The 21,951-nt window shown below is 40.7% G+C and overlaps 1 protein-coding gene across 3 annotated transcripts in view; it reads right to left on the minus strand.

The window, feature by feature from the left end:
- JAM3 (junctional adhesion molecule 3) overlaps positions 1 to 21,951 on the minus strand; it is a 76,895-nt gene that overhangs the window by 3,886 nt on the left and 51,058 nt on the right. For 2 of the 3 annotated variants that reach the window (XM_029956349.1, XM_029956348.1), the window contains exons 2-7: positions 20,765 to 20,844; positions 8,106 to 8,171; positions 7,135 to 7,248; positions 2,067 to 2,219; positions 1,408 to 1,610; positions 317 to 416 (exon numbers count right to left, since the gene is read on the minus strand). In XM_029956349.1, the coding sequence (XP_029812209.1) occupies positions 317 to 416; positions 1,408 to 1,610; positions 2,067 to 2,219; positions 7,135 to 7,248; positions 8,106 to 8,171; positions 20,765 to 20,780 (652 nt within the window). In that variant the 5' untranslated portion in view covers positions 20,781 to 20,844. The remainder of the gene's footprint in view (positions 1 to 316; positions 417 to 1,407; positions 1,611 to 2,066; positions 2,220 to 7,134; positions 7,249 to 8,105; positions 8,172 to 20,764; positions 20,845 to 21,951) is intronic. The other variant, XM_029956347.1, reaches the window with a different exon arrangement.

The raw sequence follows: 21,951 nt of genomic DNA on the forward strand, positions 1-21,951 counted from the left end.
ACCAAAGAAATGGAGTTTATTAAACTCAGTTAAAAGTGACACGATTAGATACATTCCCAACACCAGAAGACTCCAGGTCTATTTTGAGGAGATAAACATATTGCAAGTACCCACTTCTTAGTCATTTAGCTGTTACTCAGAACTCTCTCATTTTTCCTTTCAATGTCCCCTAGTGGGTTTTGGTGAATCCAGTCATCTCCAGAAGAAAGCTGACCTATGGCACAAGAGTTGTCTAAACTGATGGTCTAATATTAAATTAAAAATGTTCTATCCACTTGCCAGTCTTCAGATGAGAGATTTTCAAAAAATAACTCACAGACTTCCATCATCTGCTCCTCACATCTGGCTGAGCCTGCATCATTGGAAGCAATGCAGTAATACTGCCCAGAGTCTTCCTTGTGAACAGCACTGAAAACCTGTTTCCGGAAATCACAAGTAAACCATGAGACTAATCAACAGGGCAGACCTCTGGAGACTGAGAAGAGACTGCCATGCCCCTCTCCCCCACCAAGCTGCTAAGTCCAGAACATTGTAAAATGTCTGCTTATTGCTCTTGGTTTCCTTTTGTCTCCTGGTCACTGTCCAGGTTCTTCCCTGATCATTTTTTCCCAACAGTCTTGCCCAAGAGCTCCTGAACAATGAGATCCCGTTAGGTTTTTGGAGATAACAAAGCATAGCAACGTTCAGAATGCAATGTGAGCTTTACTTTTATTCAGGGAAAGGGACTCTGATAATGACTGTTTCTCAGGCAGCACTTGGACAATACAAATACAGAGGATCCTGTTATAACCTGCTTGTTACTAAGTGTAGTTAGATACAGCACAGAAGATGCAGCTGTGGTAAAAGACCGGGTGAGATGCTGCTGAGGGCAGTTCTGTCTTCTGCATATGACAAATCTTGCTTTGTCTCTCCCCCCACCCACCTCCCACCACCACCACTAGGTCATTTTGAAGAAAATTATAAACACATTTTATCCATAAATACTTCAGTATGCATCCCTAAAAGACCAGGACTTCTTAACATTATAACTACAGTACCATTATTGTACCTAAAGCAACCAAGTCCTTAATCAAATATCCAGCCAGTGATCCAATTTCCCTGTTGGTCTCATGATTTTTATAGTTGGTTATTCACATCAGGACCCTAACATCATCCACCTGTTACGTTTGTTTACCATGCCTTCATAATCACCTTTATTCTCCAGATATCCCTTCCTTTATTTTACCCCCTTAGAACTTTTTTATAAAAAGGAGGAGAGGTTCATTTTTCACAGAATCTCCAACATTATGGGTTTTTAGCTCCTGTCTTATAATGTTCATTGTCTCCCCTGATAAGGGCTCTTTCCACAATAGGTATCCCTTCCCCAACAAAGATGTTTCTATCCTCACCTCTGAGAAGAGATCTTACCAGAGTGCCTGTTTCAGAGTTTAAGAGAAAAGAGGAGTTTCGAAATCTGGGATTCGCTCTGGAATCTGTGGGCAGCGGCACATCATTGCGATACCAGCTATAGTGAGGCCGGGGGAAGCCCTCGCTCTCCTGGCACTGCAGTGTGGCCGTCTTGCCCACAGGTACAGCCTTTGGTACTCTGCACACAGGAGATACTGGCTTCACTGTGGAAGAAATAATAGGTTGGGGTTTAAAATCAGCAACATGGCTTCTTATCAAAGCCCACAATAAATCTCTAAGAACAGGAAAACCAGCCAAGGGATTCCTGCACCACTGCCATCCCCATGTCCCACCTGCAGGCTCTGATCTGCCGCTGCATCTGCCTCAAGGCTCAGCCCCACATAGAGTCCGGCAGCATATTTCTGAAGCCACCTCCCTGAGGGGCGTCTCCTACAGCTGGTGGAGGGGAGCAGCAGGAGCTCCACTTCCCTTCTCCCCTTCCACCCCAGACTCAGTCCCAGCTCTACAGGTCCTGCAATACCCCCTGGGATATAGCTCTAGAAGGAAAGAAAGTAAGAGCTGATCTTTACTCTTGTTTTCCCTTCCCCATTTTTTTTTTAATAGACAGACTCATGAGGCCTTAAAAGGAGAACATGTTTTAACTTCCTGTGAGTTACTACCTTGCACAGTTAACTCAATGACAATCTCATCGATTTCTTTGCGGTCGTTTCGAGCAACTACTTCACAGCGATAAAGGGCTGAGTCCTTCCGGGTCACATTCCAGATCCGTAGAGACGTTTTACCCAATAATTCTGCACGACCTGCCAAATCTCCTATAGAAAACAGGAAACAGAACACAAAAAGACTTGAAAAACATTCTGGGGGGCACCTGGGTGTCTCAGTTAAGCATCCGACTCTCGATTTCGGCTCAGGTCATGAACTCATGGTTTGTGAGTTTGAGCTCATGTCTGGCTCTGTGCTAACAGTGTGGAGCCTGCTTGGAGTCTCTCTCTTCCTCTCTCTCTCTCTGCCCCTCCCCCACTTGCTTTCTCTCTCTCTCAAAATAAAAAGATAAAAACTTTAAAAATAAAAAATAAAAACATCTTTGCCACTTCAAGAAGGTGGCTTCTGGAGCCAGCATGTAATGCCTCAATTAGGAGGCTGCAGACTGGCTAGGTTTCTGCTCCCGTACAACAGAAGTGAACTGAAGACACTGAGCAGCAAAATAGTACCTGGTGTGTAAGAGGACTCATTACATGTATCTTTGTTGTTAAAGCAGGGACCTCATTTTCTCTTCATCATTTCCAGCCAGGATTCCCCATTTAAAGAGAAAAAAAAAATCAAACAAACAACATTTAAAAAACAACCAGTATTCATAAATGGTGGTGAGACAACTGGATATCCACATACCAGAGAATGAGATTGGACTCCTACCTCATACCATACACAACAAATACGTTTCTGACTCTTAGGAAAAAACACAGACATAAATCATCATGACCTGGGATTAGGCAATGATTTCTTAGAAATGGTACCAAAACCACAAGCAGAAAAAAAAGTTACATTGGCCTTCACTGGACTTTCATAAAATATTTAAATAGTTCTGTGCTTCAAAGGACATATGCAAGTTTTAAAAAGATAATCCACTGAATTGGAGAAAATATTTGCAAATCATGAATCTGACAAAGGACTAGTATCCAGAATATATAAACAATTTGTAACTCAAAATAATTAGACAAACCTAATTAAAAATGGACAAAGGATATGAGTAGACTTTTCTCCAAAAAAAATATACAAATGACCACTAAGAACATGGAAAGATGCTCAAAATCACTAGTCACTAGGGAAATGCAAATCAAAACCACAATGAGATACCAATTCACACCCACATAGGAAGGGCAAGTTGAAAAGATGGACAATCACAAGTGTTAGTGAGGATGTGGGGAAAAAGACTACTGACGGAATGTAAAATGGTGCAGCCACTTTGGAATACAGTTTGGCAGATTCTTAAAAACAACAACAATAATAACTATATGTGCAGCTACCATGTTACCTAGCAATTATACTTTTGGTCATTTATCCTTCCCAAATGAAAACTTATATTTACACAAAAACATTATGTTTACATGACTATCCATAGCAGCATTATTGATAATAGACAAAAGTTGGAAACAACCCAAATGTACATCAATTGATAAATGGATTTTAAAAAATGGCCTACTTACAATGGAATATTCTTCCATATAATGCAGTAGTAACACATGTTACATGGATGAACCTTGAAAACAATACGCTAAGTCAAAGAAGTCACAAAGGACCACACATTGTATGCTTCCATTTCTATGCAGTGTCCACAACAGGCAAATCCACAGAGAGATTACTGATTGCCAGGAGGAGGGGATAAAGGAAAGGGGAGTAACTGCTAATAAAGATGTAATTTCTTTTGAGGCCGGTGAAGGTATTCTGGAATTTGGTGGTGGTAAGAGATGTACATCTTTGTTAAATATACTAACAACCACTGAAGTATGCACTTTAAAAGTATGAGTTTTACACTATACAAATTATATCTTAATTTTTAAAGCATTTAAAGCACAAAAAGATGGTAACTCTTTCAAAGGAGCATGAAGAACCTGAAGAATGACAGATAAAGGAAGGAGTTAGGGGAGAAATGACACAAACACAAACTAATCATTACTAAACCTGAATTATGGCAAGAGCAGGAAGGATTTACCGTAATATATAAAAACAGCAAAATGCTTATTGCAAATGATGAACATTTCCAAAGACAGTTTCTTTTTTATTATAGTATATTATCAAGTTGGTTTCCATATAGCACCCAGTGCTCATCCCATCATGTGCCCTCCTCCATGCCCATAACCCCCTTTCCCCTCTCCCCCACCCCCCATCAACCCTCAATTTGTTCTCAGTATTTAAGAGTCTCTTATGGTTTGCCTCCCTCCCTCCCTTTAACTATTTTTTCCCCTTCCCCTCCCCTATGGTCCTTTGTTAAGTTTCTCCTGTTCCACATATGAATGAAAACATATGGTATCTGTCTTTCTCTGCCTGACTTACTTCGCTTAGCATGACACTCTCGAGTTCCATCCATGTTGCTAAAATGGCCAGATTTCATTCTTTCTCATTGCCATGTAGTATTCCATTGTATATATATACCACATCTTCTTGATCCATTTGTCAGGTGATGGACATTTAGGCTCTTTCCATAATTTGGCTATTGTAGAAAGTGCTGCTATGAACACTGGGGTACATGTTCCCCTATGCATCAGCACTTCTGTATCCCTTGGGTAAATCCCTAGCAGTGCCATTGCTGGGTCATAAAGGAGTTCTATGGATAGTTTTTTGAGGAACCTCCACACTGTTTTCCAGAGCGGCTGCACCAGTTTACATTCCCACCAACAGTGTAGGAGGGTGCCCGTCTCTTCACACCCTCACCAGTATCTGTAGTCTCCTAATTTGTTCATTTTAGCCACTCTGACTGGCGTGAAGTGGTATCTCAGTATGGTTTTGATTTATATTTCCCTGATGATGAGTGACATGGAGCATCATTTCATGTGTCTGTAGGCCATCTGAATGTCCTCTTTGGAGAAGTATCTGTTCATGTCTTCTGCCCATTTCTTCACTGGATTATTTGTTTTTCGGGTGTGGAGTTTGGATACTAGCCCAAAAGCATTTTTCTAATAGGAAGGTTTGTTAGTCAGCAGTCCTTAGTGGAGGATTAGAATTTCAACCATGTAAGAAATTAGTAAATAAAAAATCTATCAAAGATGTGTGTGTGTGTGTGTGTGTGTGTGTGTGTGTGTGTGTGTATTACTGAGAATATTATTCAACCATAAAAAAAGAATGAGATCTTGCCTTTGTGACAACATGGATGGGCCTAGAGGGTATTATGCTAAGTGAAGTGAGGTCAGAGAAAGACAAGTACCATTGCATTTATATGTGGAAAAAAAAAAGATTAATAAATACAGAGAACAAGCTGGTGGTTGCCAGAGGGGAGGAGGGGGTGAGGTGAAGGGAATTAAGAGGCACAAAATTCCAGCTATAAAATAAGTAAGTCACAGAGATGAAAAGTACAACTTAGGGAACACAGTCAATGATATTGAAATAATGTTGTATTGTGACTACACTTGTTGCAGTGAGCCTGAGTCAGGTACAGATTTGTCTAATCACCATGTTGTATACTTGAACCTAATAGAACAATGTATTTTGCCAATATTTCAATAATAAATTTTTAAAAAAATCTATCAGGATGTTTTTTGCACAGATCTAAATTGAGGCAAGAGACGAGACCAAGCAGATTCAAATTTTCCTCGAGCCTTCATATTTTGTGTGTAAATACCCTCCCCCTTGTTCTGGCTAAGAATAGATGTTTAATTCCCAGAAACAGAAGTGCTTTAAGAAAATTCCCACTTGGTTTTTCTGATGATCACAAGTACATGGACAGGGCTTATCAACAGCAGCCTAAGTTGCCAGAGAAAATGGACTTGTTTTCTGGGAAAAATATTTCCATCTCTTCAAAATTAAGAGGTGGGGGAGACTTTGGTGATGGGAAAAAAAAATAGATATTTAAAAGCCTATCACTCCTGATGATATTGTGGACCCGAAGTAGGAAGAATGAGATCAGGCTGTTTCCACAAAATCTCCAGTCTCCTCTGAAGCCTCACCTATCAGGTTCTCTGACAACTCTGAAGCCAGCCCTTAGAAGTTGCTGCATTTGTCCCTAATGTTTACCACATCCCTCCTGTCAGAGTGAGGGGAAGGTCCCATGGCAGGCACGTCATCTGCAATTCCTCCTCCCCCTCCCTTGCCACAGCCAGCTCTTAGCAACCCCTCCCCATCTCTCTCTACACTGCCTTGACCTTAGCTCAGGCCATCAGCAGCTCCCTTCTGGAATCTGTGGAAAAAATTCAGAATTAGCACCCCTGCTCCAAGTTTGCCTCTCCAAACTCTTCTCTACAAATCAAGCAAGTCAGTCTTCCTAAAGTATCCTAAGTGAAATCATGGCACTTTCCTCTTAAAAATCTGTATGGACCCTCATTCTTGCCTGGCCCTGGCATGCCTTCCCAGCTATGTGGAATCCCTCTTCTCTCCCCACTCCCTAAGTCCCAGCTATGGTGAAGAACTTGCAGTTTCCCTGAGCCAAGCTGCCTTTTCCTTCCACATCTTTCCACAACATTCTTTCTTGCTCAACACCTTTCCCCACCCTACCCCTCACTGGTTACCTGGCTTCATCACTTGGCCTAGATGTCACTTCTGGGAAGTCTTCCCCACTACCCAAGAACATGCAACCCAAGAACACCCTATGCTGACCTGTTCTAGCAAATGTTTTCTCAATATGGGAAGCGTGGCACACAGTAGGTGTTTAGTAAATACTTGTCCCCTTACTGCCCCACACGATCTTTCTGATTAAGTCACACAGCTTGTATCACAAATGTCACGGACCATGATAAAAGGATGGCCTAGCAAAATGTTCACTCTGATACCCCCAAAAGGATGAGCAGAGAGATCTAAATCCTCACTAAAGAGGTGATACTTGTTAAAGCTGGATGACAGGGATGGGGAGGTTCAATACACTATTCCCATTACTTTTCTAAGTTTGAGTTTTCTACAAGTGAAACAAAGAAAACAAGAAACCAATCCTGGCTACAGATGCAGGACCAGTCAGAGTAAAGTCTCTGGCCACAAGTACATGCCCGGGCCTTGTGGACACAGGAACACAAAAGTGGGCCATACCCTGGATTCTGTTGTCAAAAAACACATATGTGGTTTGGTCATCTTGAATTTTCTTCCATTCAATCCTGGGGTCATTTGTCTGTGAATCCGTAATGATACAAGAGAGTTCCACACCTAATGAGCAGAAGAGGAAGAAAAAGAAAAAAGAACTCTCAGAGGATATGAAATAATTTTACAATAACTTGTGTACCCAGACTCTGCAAGTTATCGCTAATTTTAGAGAAGTCTTTATTTATTTAGTTTTTTAAATAGTTTATTGTCACATTGGTTTCCATATAACACCCAGTGCTCTTCCCCACAAGTGCCCTCCTCCATCACTACCACCTCTTTTCCCCCCACCCCTTCAACCCTAGGTTCGTTTTCAGTATTCAACAGTCTCTCAGGTTTTGCATCCCTCTCTCTTCCCAACTCTCTTTCCCTCTTCCCCTCCCCATTGTCCTCCATTAGGTTTCACCTGTTCTCCTATTAGACCTATGAGTGCAAACATGTGGTATCTGTCCTTAGAGAAGTCTTTCATGCAGGTTACAAATCTACCTATCTTCAGACTCCAAGTGACTTTAAGAAAAGATAAATTTTAGCCAGAAAAATAATAAAGATGATTATCAAGGACTTTTACTAAATAGAGTACACATTCCCTCTTAATCCTCTGCTTACTTATAAGAAAATTCTTTGTTGTACATATATAAAGCCAGGGTAGGAATCAGATTTTAGCCCATCTAAAAGCTGCAGAGTTCCACTGGCATGCTGAATCAGTGCTTCACTGACCCATCTGCACACCAGATGCACTGCTGAGCGGCCACACACCTGAACATCACTGGCACTACTGTGTGTGTGTGTGTGTGTGTGTGTTGTGTGTGTGTGTGTGTGTGTGTGTGTGTGTGTGTGTGTCCCCGACCGTCCTCAGTTGTCTGCAAGACTACCAACTGTCCATTAGATGGCGCCCATTCTCCTAATAGTCTCCTTGTACTTACTTTCAAATTCCTGTACCACCGGGGTTCGGTTGCTGGATTTGAGATTCACAGCCCCAATCAAGCAACCTGAAGTAAAAAAATAAAGTAAAATCAGAGACAATACAACTCTAAAGTAGCAGAGAACCCTCCAACTGCGTTCAGATTTTTCCTTTCCAAGTGGGCTACAATCACCATGGAGGATAGAAAAATATTATATTCCAAAACAATGTCTCTTAGATATAGCAAGTTGCTGTCATTCTCAGTCTGACCTCACTGGAATGGACTGAGGAGAAGGGTTCTGAGAATTCATTTTCTTTCTTAATTCCAGAACAAAATGGCCCTAGGGCTCTAAAGACTCTTCCTGTAAGAATTTTCTTCTTGCTCACAGTCATTATTAATCCTGTCAACATCCTTCATCCAGACCCACCTGGGCCTTCTTGTCACTCCTGCCTCCTGCAACTCTCCTCTCCTCTAGGCTTCCAACTGGCAGCGGCACTCTTGGTAAATTTGATACGGCGCAGACTCTGACCTGGTGCTCTCCCTTTCAGGATGACACAACACTTTCTGGTATGGCACAACCAGCTAAGAGACCACCATGTAATGTTACCCATGCAACCCAGTGATTCTCATCCACTAAAAAGATTTCACTAGTTTTTAATAAAATGAGAAAAATAATAACGTAATTTCATGAAGCTAAGTTGAATGAAGCCATTGATGAAATCAAGATATACCAATTGTTTGGTAATTCCTTTCAAACTAGCCTCTGACTCTCCATATGTTTCAACAAACATTAAAACCAGTTTATCATGGTCTCAAAATGTCTTACCAATATTCTTGGAGAAGATCAAGTAGTACACTCACCACTCAAAATATCATTCTTCAGCTACCTGGCCTCTAGGAAAATATGCATTCCCCAAAGAAGGTCTTCATATGTAAAACTCTCATTAAGGGAGTGCCTGACTGGCTCAATCATTGGAGCTTGCAGCTCTTGATCTTGGGGCTGTAACTCTGAAACCCCATGTTGCATGTAGAGATTACTTAAAAATAAAATCTTAAAAAAAAATCCTCACTAAGGTCTCTGGATCTTAGCTTGCTTACTATCCCAGCTAAAGAAAACGTGCTAAGACGTGTACTCTAAGCTGCTTTTCTCTAACTCCTTGAATCATTAGGTGGGATGCAAGTCACAACAATCTATTCTTTTCCCTTTTTTAATCTAATGTAAAGATTTAAAGACTCTTCCTGTAAGAATTTTCTTCTTGCTCAGAGTCATTATTGTTTCATGCATAACTTCAAGTATACATTTTGATCCTTTCTTATTTAGTAAGACTTCATTAGTTATAGCAAAATCCATAAAAACAACTACTAAAAGGGATGAAAATCAGAAATATGTACGCCTGAGTTGGTATTAGTATCTAAAATAATGACTTCTACAAAAGGTTGTTGAACCAGGACAAGTAACGATAAGTTGATTTGTTTTGGTTAACCATGGGCTATTCCTTTTGGAAACCAGAAATATACCCTGTGTATCTGCAGCACTTTCTACTTCTGCTTCAGACTGAAAGCTCCCAGTGACTCACTGATAAATAGTAATAAATTATGCTCTGAATATCTACCAAGGCCACACAGGTTCCTTCTAAGGAAATGACCACAGACAGTTCTATCAGTATGATCATCATAGTTTAGATGGTGCGATGAGACTCTGGTTACAAAGAACTATGACCAGCAATCAGCTTCCAACCCAGAGGCCATCTAAGGGGCCTTTGAGGTAACTCATGAGAGCTTTGTCCAACTGAATAATAAATAACTGGACAACCCAATCTGACCCTTTCCTGCTGAGAGAAATTAAGAATGAGTTAGAGAGTTCATTGTTACCTAAGAAACCGAGTAGAAGTAGAGTGAAGGAGAGATTATCTGACTGATCAAAATGGTGGAAACACTAGAGTTGGTAACAAATGAACTAGAAGACCAAGAGGTAACACTGAAGTTACTCTAGTGTCTGTAATAATGTCAAATTTTCATGAATGCCAACCGGGACATATTCTTTACAATAAACCTCTAAAGTGAATTAAGCCAATTTGCTTCTTACAACCTGAAAGAAGTTAAGGAACACAGCCCCAGATAATGGAAATTATCATCTCTTTAATCCCTCCATTCAGCAGCAAAGAGGTGAGTGCTCTATACTCCTTAATGAAGGCTTGGTCTGACCCTCTACTGCCCAACAACCCTGGATAAATTTCACAGACAGCTGCTTATGCCAGTCCTAGATTTCCTAAGAAGATTCAACAACAGAGGAACACTACAAGCAAATGAAGGAAGTTCTAGCCCAAGTCATGATTCACGACAGGAGGTCCCGCTGAGAGTCCTTCCTCAAAATTCTCCTTCCATTATTAAACAAGTCTTTAAATTTACAATTACTCTATACCACCTCATTTACGCATCCCCACTAACCCAGACCCCTACTTTAAAACGCAGAAGACCCTTGAACAACATGGGTTTGAACTGCACAGTTCCATTTTTAGGTGGGTTTTTAAGAGCTGACAAGAAAAGCCACACAGCATTTATTGACAACTGCCCACCCCAGTCTCCGAAGGAGAATCGAAGGCAACTGGCACAAAAGATTCACCTGCTGCCCTCTGAGAACCCAGGCAGGGGAGGCCCACAGAGGCCATCTGCAGCCCCAGGGACCCCTGGTACCAGATACGGCTGCATGTCGCCCCATGTGCCAACAGGGTGTTCTGGTTGAGCAACCAGAGCTGCCAGGCAGAAGGCTGGGCTGGAGTGGAAGAACATGCTCAGAGGTTTCTGGGCTGCACTGCCCTCTGCCACTGGTCCCTCCTGACCCAGCACTGACCCATCCCTGCAGCCTCCTAGAGGTCACAGTTGCTGATGGCTATAGCCAGCCATATCCCCAGGCAGCTGGGGCAGCTGTACTGCACCTCCAGGCCATTCTCAGTGCCTGTGGGCTGCCCAACCGCTGCCAATGCTGAGCAGAGACCACCAGACTACAGAGCGGTGTCACCCTGGGGCCAGGCTCACTGCCACCACCCTCTGTCCCAGCCCTTCCCAGCCCACTTATGGAGGATGTTTTAAATAAATATACAGTACTGTAGGTACTTATGATGTTAACGTTTTTCTTTTCTCCATCTTACTGTACTGTAATAATACAGCATATAATACATACAACATAACAAAGTTCGTGTTGAATGACTATTACAAGCAAGGCTTCCGTCAACAGTAGGCTATTAATAGATAAATTTTGGTGGAGTCAAAAGTTCTAGGATTTTCAACTGCACGGGGGCGGGGTGGGCACCTCTTAGCCCCATGTTCTTCAAGGGTCAACTGTATAGCAATACCGTGTGTAGAAGAACAGGGCGGTGAGGGCTGGGACAAACTCAACTCTTGAATGCATCAGTTGCTCAGCTGGAACACTATCCCTGCCTGAGGGTAAGACTCTGACAGAACCAGTTAGGAAATGGGGTCTGGAAGCCAACCCTGAAGTCTAACTGTGCACATATTGAACTCTGGTGCTAACAGAATACCTACACAGATATTGCATTACTTAAGACTGAACAAAGCGTTTTTTGGAAGGAGAAAAAGGGAAAAGTCTAGGGTAGTATCTGTCACGTGTTGTCCCTATTTAATTTCATTATCTATCTTAGCTTGTCTACAAGACTTATCTAAGCTTTTTATCTAAGTAAAAATTCAGCAATTTTTATTTAGCACCTATTGTATGCCAGATCCTGACCTAAACATTACTGCATACATGAATAAAGCAGATAAAAATCTACATTCTCATGTAACTCACACTCTAGCATACAAGAACAAGTATCAGGGGTGCCAGGGTGGTTCAGTCAGTTAAGCTCAGTTGGTTAAGCGTCTGACTTTGGCTCAGATCATGATCTCACAGTTTATGAGTTTGAGCCCCGCATCAAGCTCTGTGCTGACAGCTCAGAGCCTGGAGTCTGCTTCAGATTCTGTGTCTCCCTCTTTCTACTCCTCCCCCGCTCACACTCACTCTCTCAAAAATAAAACATTAAAAAATTCTTTTAAAGAAAAAGTACCATGTTTCTTTATCTTTACATCTTCAGTTCCAGCACTGAATGGTGTTTAGGAGGTAACTGAAAAGTGTTTGCTGAATACATCAAGATGCATTTTTTGTATTCTATATTGGATTTCTTTGACTTGAGCTTTCCAAAGCATCATTTAGTTGAATTCCATTCCATTCACAGAGCTATAATGTGGGCATCTCTTCTCCATCCTGCCTAGGAACGTATTATTGAATCTTGGACTTAGAAGGAATCTAAGATAGGTGTAGTTGTCTGTTTCTATTCAAAACCTCTTAACCAAATTTAAGACTCCCGTCTAAAAGGCAGGTACATCTCAACTATATTATGGTTTCAGTATGTGGTCATTAAAATTCAGCACACCTTTTACCCACTTTTCCCCACTGGTCATATCTTACATAATTTTAGCACAATATTAAAACCAAAAACTGACATGTGCAGAATAAATGTGTATGGTTCTATGTCACACCAAGGAGAAGCCTCAGAAGGAAACAAACCTGCTAACACCTTGATCTTGGACTTCTACCCTTCAGAATTGTGACAAAATAGATTTATTTAAGTCACTCAGTCTATGGCATTCTGGGATGGCAACTAGCAAACTAATACAGGCTATGTTCATTCTTCTTCATTCTTTTACTTTCTGCTCCCCAGATTTCATAATTTATAGTGTCCTACCGGGGCGCCTGGGTGGCTCAGTCGGTTAAGCCGCCGGCTTCGGCTCAGGTCAGATCTCACATTCGTGGGTTCGAGCCCCACGTCAGGCTCTGTGCTGGCAGTTAGCTCAGAGCCTGGAGCCTGCTTCTGGTTCTTTGTCTCCTTCTCTCTCTGCCCCTTCCCCTCTCATGCTCTGTCTCTCTGTATCAAAAATAAATAAAACATTAAAAAAAAAGTCTACATTATAGTGTCCTACCTTCTGGTTCACTGATTCTTTCTTTTACCTGCTCAGATACGCTATTTACCCTCCCTAGTGAATTTATCATTTCAGTTACTGTACTTTTAAGCTTGACTTTTTATTCCTTTTGTGATTTCTGTCTCTCTGTCAATACTTTGTTGCTCAGATTATGTTTTCTTGATTTCCTTACTCTGTTTTCCCTTAGCTTTCTGAGCATAGTTAAGATAAATTATTTAATGATTTTTATCTACTAAATCCAATGTCTGGGCTTCCTCTAAGACAGCTTCTTTTCATTTACTGTGTTTCTTTGAATGAGTCACATTTTTCTACTTATTTGCATACTTTGCAGGTTTTGCTGAAAATTTGGCATTTGACTATTACCAAACTATTACTCAGAAAGGAAATCAGGTTTTCCTTCCCCATGGTTTGGGTGGGTGGGTGGCTAGGGGGTGTGTGTGTGTGTGTGTGTGTGTGTGTGTGTGTGTGTGTGAGATTATTGTTGAAAACTGTAGTATCTGTTTTGAGAATTCCAAGGTTTTTTTCTTAAACACTATTCCTTTTTAAGTCACTGAGGTTCCTTTACCTTCTCTTCAGCTAATGTTCTGAAAGACATTTCCTGTTCTGATAAAGATTTCCTTCAATGCCAATAATCGAAACAAATACACATACATACACACACAAAAAGGAGAACATTCTTCTCTCCCACATCTTTGCAGACATTCTGTGCAGGGGCACTCCTTCACCCCTTTCTTAGCTGGGCTCACTCTGAGTATAGGAATCACCCTGAGATGTTATGCTGTTGCTCTGAATGTCCTAATTTCCTAGTCTCATCACAATTTCTCTTCTGCAGCCAGAGATTATGTATCTCTACTCAGAATCTCTTCCAGCAATTGTGGGTTTATAGTTCCCTTGTAGCTTTTACAAGCAGTGCCACTGCTTTTCCAATCTGCATTCCAAGTTATGTGACACAAAGATTAGCACCTCACTTCAGATACCTTCAGGTATCCCCAGAGAAGTTAAAAGGAATATACCCAATAACCGGCAAATAAGGTTTGCTCTGCTCCAATTTGGGGAGAGGGGACAGCAAGGGGAGAGACTGTTTTGGGGAAAGGGTGAATAAAAATGTCACAAAATGTTCCTGCCATTTTAGGGGCACCTGAGTGGCTCAGTTGGTTAAGCATCTTTACTCTTGATTTTGGCTCAGTTCACGATCTCATGGTTCATGAGATCAAGCCCCACGTCAGGCTCTTCACTGACTGTGGAGCCTACTTGAGATTCTCTCTCTCTCCTCCTCCTCTCTCTGCCCCTCCCCCATTTGCATGCACGCTGTTTCTCTCTCTCAAAACAAATAAATAAAAACTTAAAAAAACAACTTTCCTAGCATTTTGAAGAACTGTTTTTCCTCAACTGGGCATTTATTTGGTTACTACAAACCTTCAACTGTTTTCCAAAGCTCCTACAAAGTTGGTTCAGCTTCTGTTTGCAGGTTTTTTCAATGTTTCTGTGGGGGAACAGGAGCCAGGAGTTTCCTATTCTACCTCTTGCTGATGTCATTCCAAACTAGCATTACTGCTCTCTTTATTTTTCGTTATTTCAGCCATTCTTATTCATCTTTGCCCCTCCAATTCCCAACAATCATACCTGAGATGCAAGAGGTTTTGGGAACTACATGGACTGTAAAGTGGAGGAGAGACACATAATTTCAATACAATATGATAATCTATATCTCAGAAACCTACAGAGTATATGGCACAGTTGGCTGAAGAGCCAGAATTCAAATCCAGGGCTGTCTGACTCACTTCTTGCTCTTTTAAGTGTTTCTTCTAACAATGTAACTCTCACTATAGATTGGGAAACTGGCATTTTTGGATTCCATGATTTCCTAGGACTTAACATCAAGTAGAACTGACAAATATTCTATTTTTCTCAGTAGAACTGACAAAATGGTTCAAGTAAAACTGACAAATGTTTTCTCAACCCAGAAGAACCAGGTGACCCAATCCGGTATAGAGGTATAACCAGTCTTGTGCTTGTAATTCCATTTTCAAACCTCTTCTATATGCCAAAGCTGTAAACTACTACCAAGAAATCTGGGGAGTGCCTGGGTGGCTCAGTCAGTTACGTATCCAACTTATGCTTGGGTCATGATCTCGTGGTTCACAAGTTCAAGCCCCGCACTGGGCTCTGTGCTGACAGCTCAGAGCCTGGAGCCTCCTTCAGATTCTGTGTCTCCTTCTCTCTCTCTCTGCCCCTCCCCTGCTTATTCTCTCTCTCTCTCTGTCTCTCTGTCTCTCTCTCTCTCTCTCTCTTTCAAAAATAAAACATTTTAAAAATTTAAAAAAAAAAAGAAATCTGGGCCCTATTTTAATAATTTTTTATGGGCCCTACCTTTAATACCTCCATTGACTTTCAGTGTGATTTTGTGCCCTTCACTTTTCCCAGCTGTAAAATACTATTAGAAACTTTTTATTCTTCTTTTACCAATAACTGAAGATAAAGAAATATTTAATTATTATCTTATCTTTAACATCATTGCTATATTTGCTGTATAGAGATCAATGCCTTTCTAGTAGCCCAAAGAAAAGTAAGTTTCAAGCTGAGTGACTTTAGACTTCAGGCAAGAAATATATTAACCCCAAATACCAGGAGTAGAATAATATAAATGAGAATCCCAAGAAAATACATTATGAGGCCTGAGGCAGGTGAAGGAGAGGTAGACTAAAAAAGAAAAAGGAAGGAAAGAAAGAAGGGAAGGCAAGAAGAACTGAAAAGGAGAGCATTAAATGGTGGCAAGAAAAATAAATGAAAACATAAAAATGAGAATTCCTTTTACACCAAATCCAGAAATTCTAAATTTCTGAGCATCCAAATATGCTTGAATTCATAGCTGGCAAAGGCTCTTAGTCTCCTAGTCCAATGATATTTAATCCCATCTGGGTAATGGGGAGTTCTAAGAATGCAGACACTTGGGTCCACTCCTGGAGGGCTTTATGCAGGTGAGCAGAGAAGACAAAGGAATTATAGCACCACACAATATGACATTTCCAACTACATTTAGGAGAAGACTTGACTTCAGGCTGGTGTGTTCTCAAGTTCATAATAATTATGAAAATATACCAGCCCAGTGTCAAGCCAAAGCTAACACCCAAGAAGCAAACCTCATTTTTCCTTTCTTTTTTCTGTAAACAACACCCAAAGGCTCTGATTTTATTTTAATAAGAAAAAATACTACTCCTTGGTTCACTGAGAGAGTCAATATATGCTTTCTACCTCCCAGCATAACAGCCAGGTGAGCCCAGACACAGGGATAAAGGACAGAGTAAGGAGTTCTGAGAGGACACATGTAATGGTGGGAGGCCAGGTGAACAGGCCCCACCTCACACTGTCTCTTGCTTTTTATCTCAACTATGCTCTTAATGTTATTCCAGGAGCAGCAGCTGTCACTCCATTCTCCACTGGGCTTACTTTTCTGAAAAATATGAAACTAATTCTGTATTTTCAGAGGCATCAAGCTTTGAAATGGCTTATTACAATGGCATTATTTCTTATTCTTGAAACCAAGGCCATCAGAGATGTCACAGTTTCTGAGGGGAGAAAGGAAGTGAAAATGATTCCAACTTATTCTTTAAATCACATAAAATACTTATGTAAGTGGTATCACTTACAATTTATTAATGAATTGGCTAACTGACTTCGCTCAAGTCTACAGCTAACTGATGAAGCTAATACTTGAGCTGTGTCCTCAAACTCCAAGTTGAACTCTCCTTCCATTACACTGTATTGTCTACACTTCCTTTTCCCCCCCAGGGAATCCATGAAAGAAATTAACATTTGATTGGTTTTATATGTGTGTGTGCTTGACAAGAAAGAGATAATATAAACAAAGTTGGAAAATTCTTCTAACCACTTTTTTCCCAAAGGTGAATAGCTCTAAGGTGGTCCAAATGCAATGCTACTCTACAATGCAAGAGGCCAGGTTATCACCAATATATTGATGCTAACCATACCACATTAAGAGGCCCAACAAGTTACTGATATCCTTAAAACACAACAGTTAGGTATAATCAGCAGGACTTAAGGAGGAAGAGACAAAACCAAGACTTAGAAAGGTCATAACATGGTACAGATATGCTTCCCACACACATCCATGGAATAAATAGTGGTTTCTGGCAAAAGTTTTCTATTTTACAGAAGAAGTCCTGACCAAGAAACTGTGACTGCTGTCCTAGCTCTGTCACAGATTTTTTGACTCATCTCCATCTACACAGTTCCTAGACCAACCCAGCTACGTGCCCCCTTTCCCTATATCTGTGTGTCTCTGCCTACACTACATGAATTAAGAGCTAGAGGAACAAGGCATTACATGGAGAGAAATAACCTAGCTGGGAATCCTGCCTTGAGAAAACAGAAAGAGCACAGGCTCTTCCTAGTCAGGAGGTTCCCTCTCTACTCAGAAACAGATGCCAGAGACAAGCCTATAAATGAACCTGCTGGGCACTGCAGCAAGGGCTCAGCAGAAAAACAAAGAGAGAGATGATGGCATGGATGGAGCACACTGTGGCCGTTCATTTACATATGAGTCACCACACTTGACATAAGCCTTTGCCTCATTTGGTTAGGGCGCCTGAACACAGCACACACAGAACAGAGAGCCAGAGGACTGTGGTATCAATTTCTAAGTTCCAGTATATTCTGGTTAAACAACTGACCTCAAGAATTACAAGTATCCCACCCCTCTGGACACTGATCTACAAGGAAAATACATGCTTGTCCTGAGAAGATAAGGGTGGGCTGACAAAGGGATGTCATATGGAGTATAAGCTTTCACTATAAAAAAAAAAAAAAAGCCAATCAGTAGTGCTCAGAGAAAAAAAGAGCAGACAGACAAGTTAGATCATTAGTCTCACAAATAGCACTGTTCTGACCTGCAGTAAATGTGATGGTAAGCTGCTTCTCATAGTTCAGTTCCCTGTTCTGCTAAAAAGAAAAGCTGGACCTGATTAGGTACTCCTGAAAATGACTGTCTACCTAGCCTGCAGGATGAATACCTAATACAGAGAAAAGAACAAGGCAGATGCTGGACTTCTGTCCACCAACATTCTGATAATTTACAAAGCAGAAGGGAACTACAGGGTAAGTACATAGTGCTGCTGGAGATTCAATGAACTGCACATCCTTCTGAATACTGTTTGGGTGGTCCAACAGCACACTGGGAACACAAATTAAGCCTCCAGTATTCCATCAAGGTGGGTAAGGATGACTATGCTTATTTCCCAGTTAGAAGACCAAGTCCTAGAGATCGTCTAGAAGTACAAAGAAAGAACCAGAAGCCAGGACTTCTGATTCTTAGTCTCCACTTCCTGCTCTATTTCATAGTCTTTCTTATGTAAGAAGAAACATATTATTAAAATCTATCTAGATAGAACTAAAAGACACTGCACAATCACATATAAAGAGGATCTGGAACTAAAAGAGAAACATGATTCAGACCCTGAAGTCTAAACTTATATCCCATTGTTCTATTGAAACCCTTTCTTAGTTTGCAAAGGAAGTGGTCTTCAAAAAAGAAAAAAAGCCTCTGGAATGATATGCAGATGGCACTGGCATCTTCAACATAGCCATCTCTTCCTTCTAGGGAAGATGTGGAACTGAATGAAGGGAGCAGACAGATGGGGATGATAAGGCAGGAGAGGAAATGCTGACGCTGAGGTTCACAATGGCCTGCCTTCCCAGCATGCAGGCTCCTCAGAGTATTCTCTGGAACCACTGTGTTCTTTGTTTTCCCTTCCCTTTCCTAATCTGAAACAATTTTAGCAGCTGTGCAGAACAACTGCACTTTCTTATTTTGGTTTTGAGAGACCTTTTGGAAATTCTGCCAGAGTCTGGGGATGTGATGCTACACAAGTTGCATGATGATCCCTTCAGGATCTTGTTTGAAATGCTATTTCCCAACATATTTCCTCAGTCCCTAGAACACATGTACCCCCAAATTTTTATTCAGTGAGTTGGGAAAAGCCTGTTTTTTTCCCAAGCCTCCCAAGTGACTCTTATGTGCAGTCCTGTTTAGGGAACCCTACAACTAAGTCATTCATTATGAATGGGCCCAACCAGAAATCTAGAGTTGTGTTCACAAAAGCATAGCCCCTCTGTTGGGCATGAGAATGATGACTGCTTTCCTTTACTATTCTAAAGAATTATTGGCTATAAAATGCTTCTAGATCCTCAGGCAAAAGAATAACAGCATAGAATATTATAATAAAAGATACATTTAAACCATAATGGATGTTGAGATAATGTTAGTCTCAGCCCACAAACCCTTGATTCAGGAGAGGCTGGCTTATTTTGATTGATTCTTTGAAGAGCACTGGCACACTGGTACAAGCATCCTGAGGAGAGGAAGAGTCCAGGAAAAACTAAATCCCAAAAGTGACCGCCCAGTCTTCAGCCATGAAGATCAAGATCTCAAACTACAAATTACTTGTCTTTCCTCTTATGGAAACAAAACCAATCTGAACAGCAAAACAGGCTTACTGGCTCATGAGAGGGATACTAGGAGATGAAGGAGCTTCTTTCTATATTTAATAATGTCTATTATCATATAACTGCTGAGAGAACTAAAAGAGAAAAATCAATGGCTATCTCAGCTCTCCACAAATAAATCAAATTAATTTGGGTTTATACTCGTTGTTATAAACCAATTTTTCTTTTAGAAATTTTCTTTTCAAAATGTTTTCATTTTACGTCAGATGTGTTGCTCACTAAGAACTAGTTTATGGATGTCTGGCTCTCTAAAGAGTTATAATTAGACTTCTGGCATTCTGTCCAGTTTTCCCCCTGCTCAAAAGAAACTTTTCCCTGACTGAGACTACAGCTGTGTGGGTGCACGTCAGCAGGCATCACTGTGGGACCTCACTGGCCTACAGGGGTCAAGTCTAAATATAAAATGGCAATGCAGGCTTTCCTGTGGAGAATACTTACATGTTTATTCTTCAAGACTACTTCTGTATGCTTGCTTGGCAGAATCCATCTTAGAGAAGAAAATATCCCACAAAATAACCTTTTCAACAATGTCTCTCAGTTCCTTAACCAATTTTTCAAGTAATTTTATAGCAAGAGCAGGAGAAAGTACATGTCAATCAATGATATTTTCCAGACCCACTCACCCATATATATAGCTGAAAATATATAGTAAAATCAAACAAAAAAAGGGTTGTGAAAAGAACATAGCCAGCTGAAGCCCTGCTTAAAGCTTACCCATTGTTACTTTGGTTTAACCAAATGTTTATACAAAGAGATCTTTAAAAAATAAAAGACCTAAATAAGAAGACTAAGCCAAATATCACAGAATTCCCAATACACTGGTTATAACGGTTCATTTTGTAGATCAACTTGGAGGGTGTTTGAGGTGAGATTAACATTTAAGTTTGTGAAATCTGAGTAAGCACACTGCCCTTCATAACGTGGGTGGGTTGCATCCAATCAGTTGAAAGGCATGAATAAATCAAATAGACTAGTTTCCCCAGGCAAAAGGGAATTTTTCCAGAAGACCACCTTAGAACTTCATCTGCACCTTCAGCTCTCCTAAGTCTCCAGCCTGCTGGCCCACCCTATTGATTTTCAACGTGCCAGACTCCTTAGTCACATGAGCCAGTTCCTTATAATAAAACTCTTTATAGATATAAAACATATAAACATAAAATAAATTAATTTTATTCTATACTCACATATATACACATGCATCCAAGGATTCTTTTTCTCTAGAGAACCTTGACTAATACACTGGGCTATGTCGCTTGTTTTTAATCTAAAATTTAAAAGAAAAATCTATGTAATTTCATTGCACATATGCTCCATGAAGAACTCTTTCAGTGGCAAACCTAAATGCAGAGTCAGAGCAATATCATGTCAGATTCCATATTAAGCTAGCAGGAAGACATGAGATGCTACTGATTTGCATATACTATTAGTATTTCTATTTAATTCTACCTCCAAACCAAAGCATCAAAGATTTCTTGACCATGAGTCTGACTAACCACATCAGATAACACTGGAGTGAAAATCCATCTAGTGGTCACCTTAAATAGAAGTGTTTGCAGAAATAACTACATGGAAGGATCTTTCCCCATCCTCCTCCTATGTCTATTAGACAGGTTTATACAGCTTTAGTAGAAAGTCCAAGATTATCATGGAGAAGAAATTACTGTCATGTGAATGAAGCTTTGGGAGAAGACCAACAGGGAAAGGGAGAAGGGCTAAGTCTTACATGCCCTTCCAGCAAACCACCAAGTAAAAACATGGATACAATATCCTAAACTAGTGGTTGGGAAAAGCTTAGAAAGTGAGAGGAAAGGAGGGTGAAGGCAGGAAGTGGAGCAGCAGAGAAGAGTGAAATGGGGAGAATAGGCAGAGGGAAGGCAGAAGAGAAAGGAAGGCAGGAAGGAACTGCCTAATATAATGGCACTTCTATTGTAATAGTGAAATGATTTCTCAGTGTTTTCAATGGTTTAAAAAGATTCTCTGAAATGGAAACAAAACTGTATAGTACTGCCCTTCACTCACCAGGAATTTTGTTCTGCACTGAAATAAGGAAACGAAGTGATACAAATAGTTGGTGGAGAGGGGGTCACCATCTTTACCTGAATGTAGCATACTGTCACTTTTTCTAACTGCCCACCCTATTGTAAAATATTCTTGGGTTTAAAGCATAGATGAATACATAAAATTCTCTGTTGCAGTGAGACCCATCTTAGAGGTACTGAGGTATGACAAATTCATGTAACTAAATGCAGAACAAGTGTCAAGGCATATTCTTGTTCTGTAAAATACCTCATCTGGAAATAAATTATCCCAAACACTTGCCCGGAGCATAAGACCTTGGCATAATGCTATTCTCTGTGTGAGCCCAGTACTG

The sequence above is a fragment of the Suricata suricatta genome, chromosome 11 (assembly GCF_006229205.1).
Source record: "Suricata suricatta isolate VVHF042 chromosome 11, meerkat_22Aug2017_6uvM2_HiC, whole genome shotgun sequence".
Classification (NCBI taxonomy): domain Eukaryota; kingdom Metazoa; phylum Chordata; class Mammalia; order Carnivora; family Herpestidae; genus Suricata; species Suricata suricatta.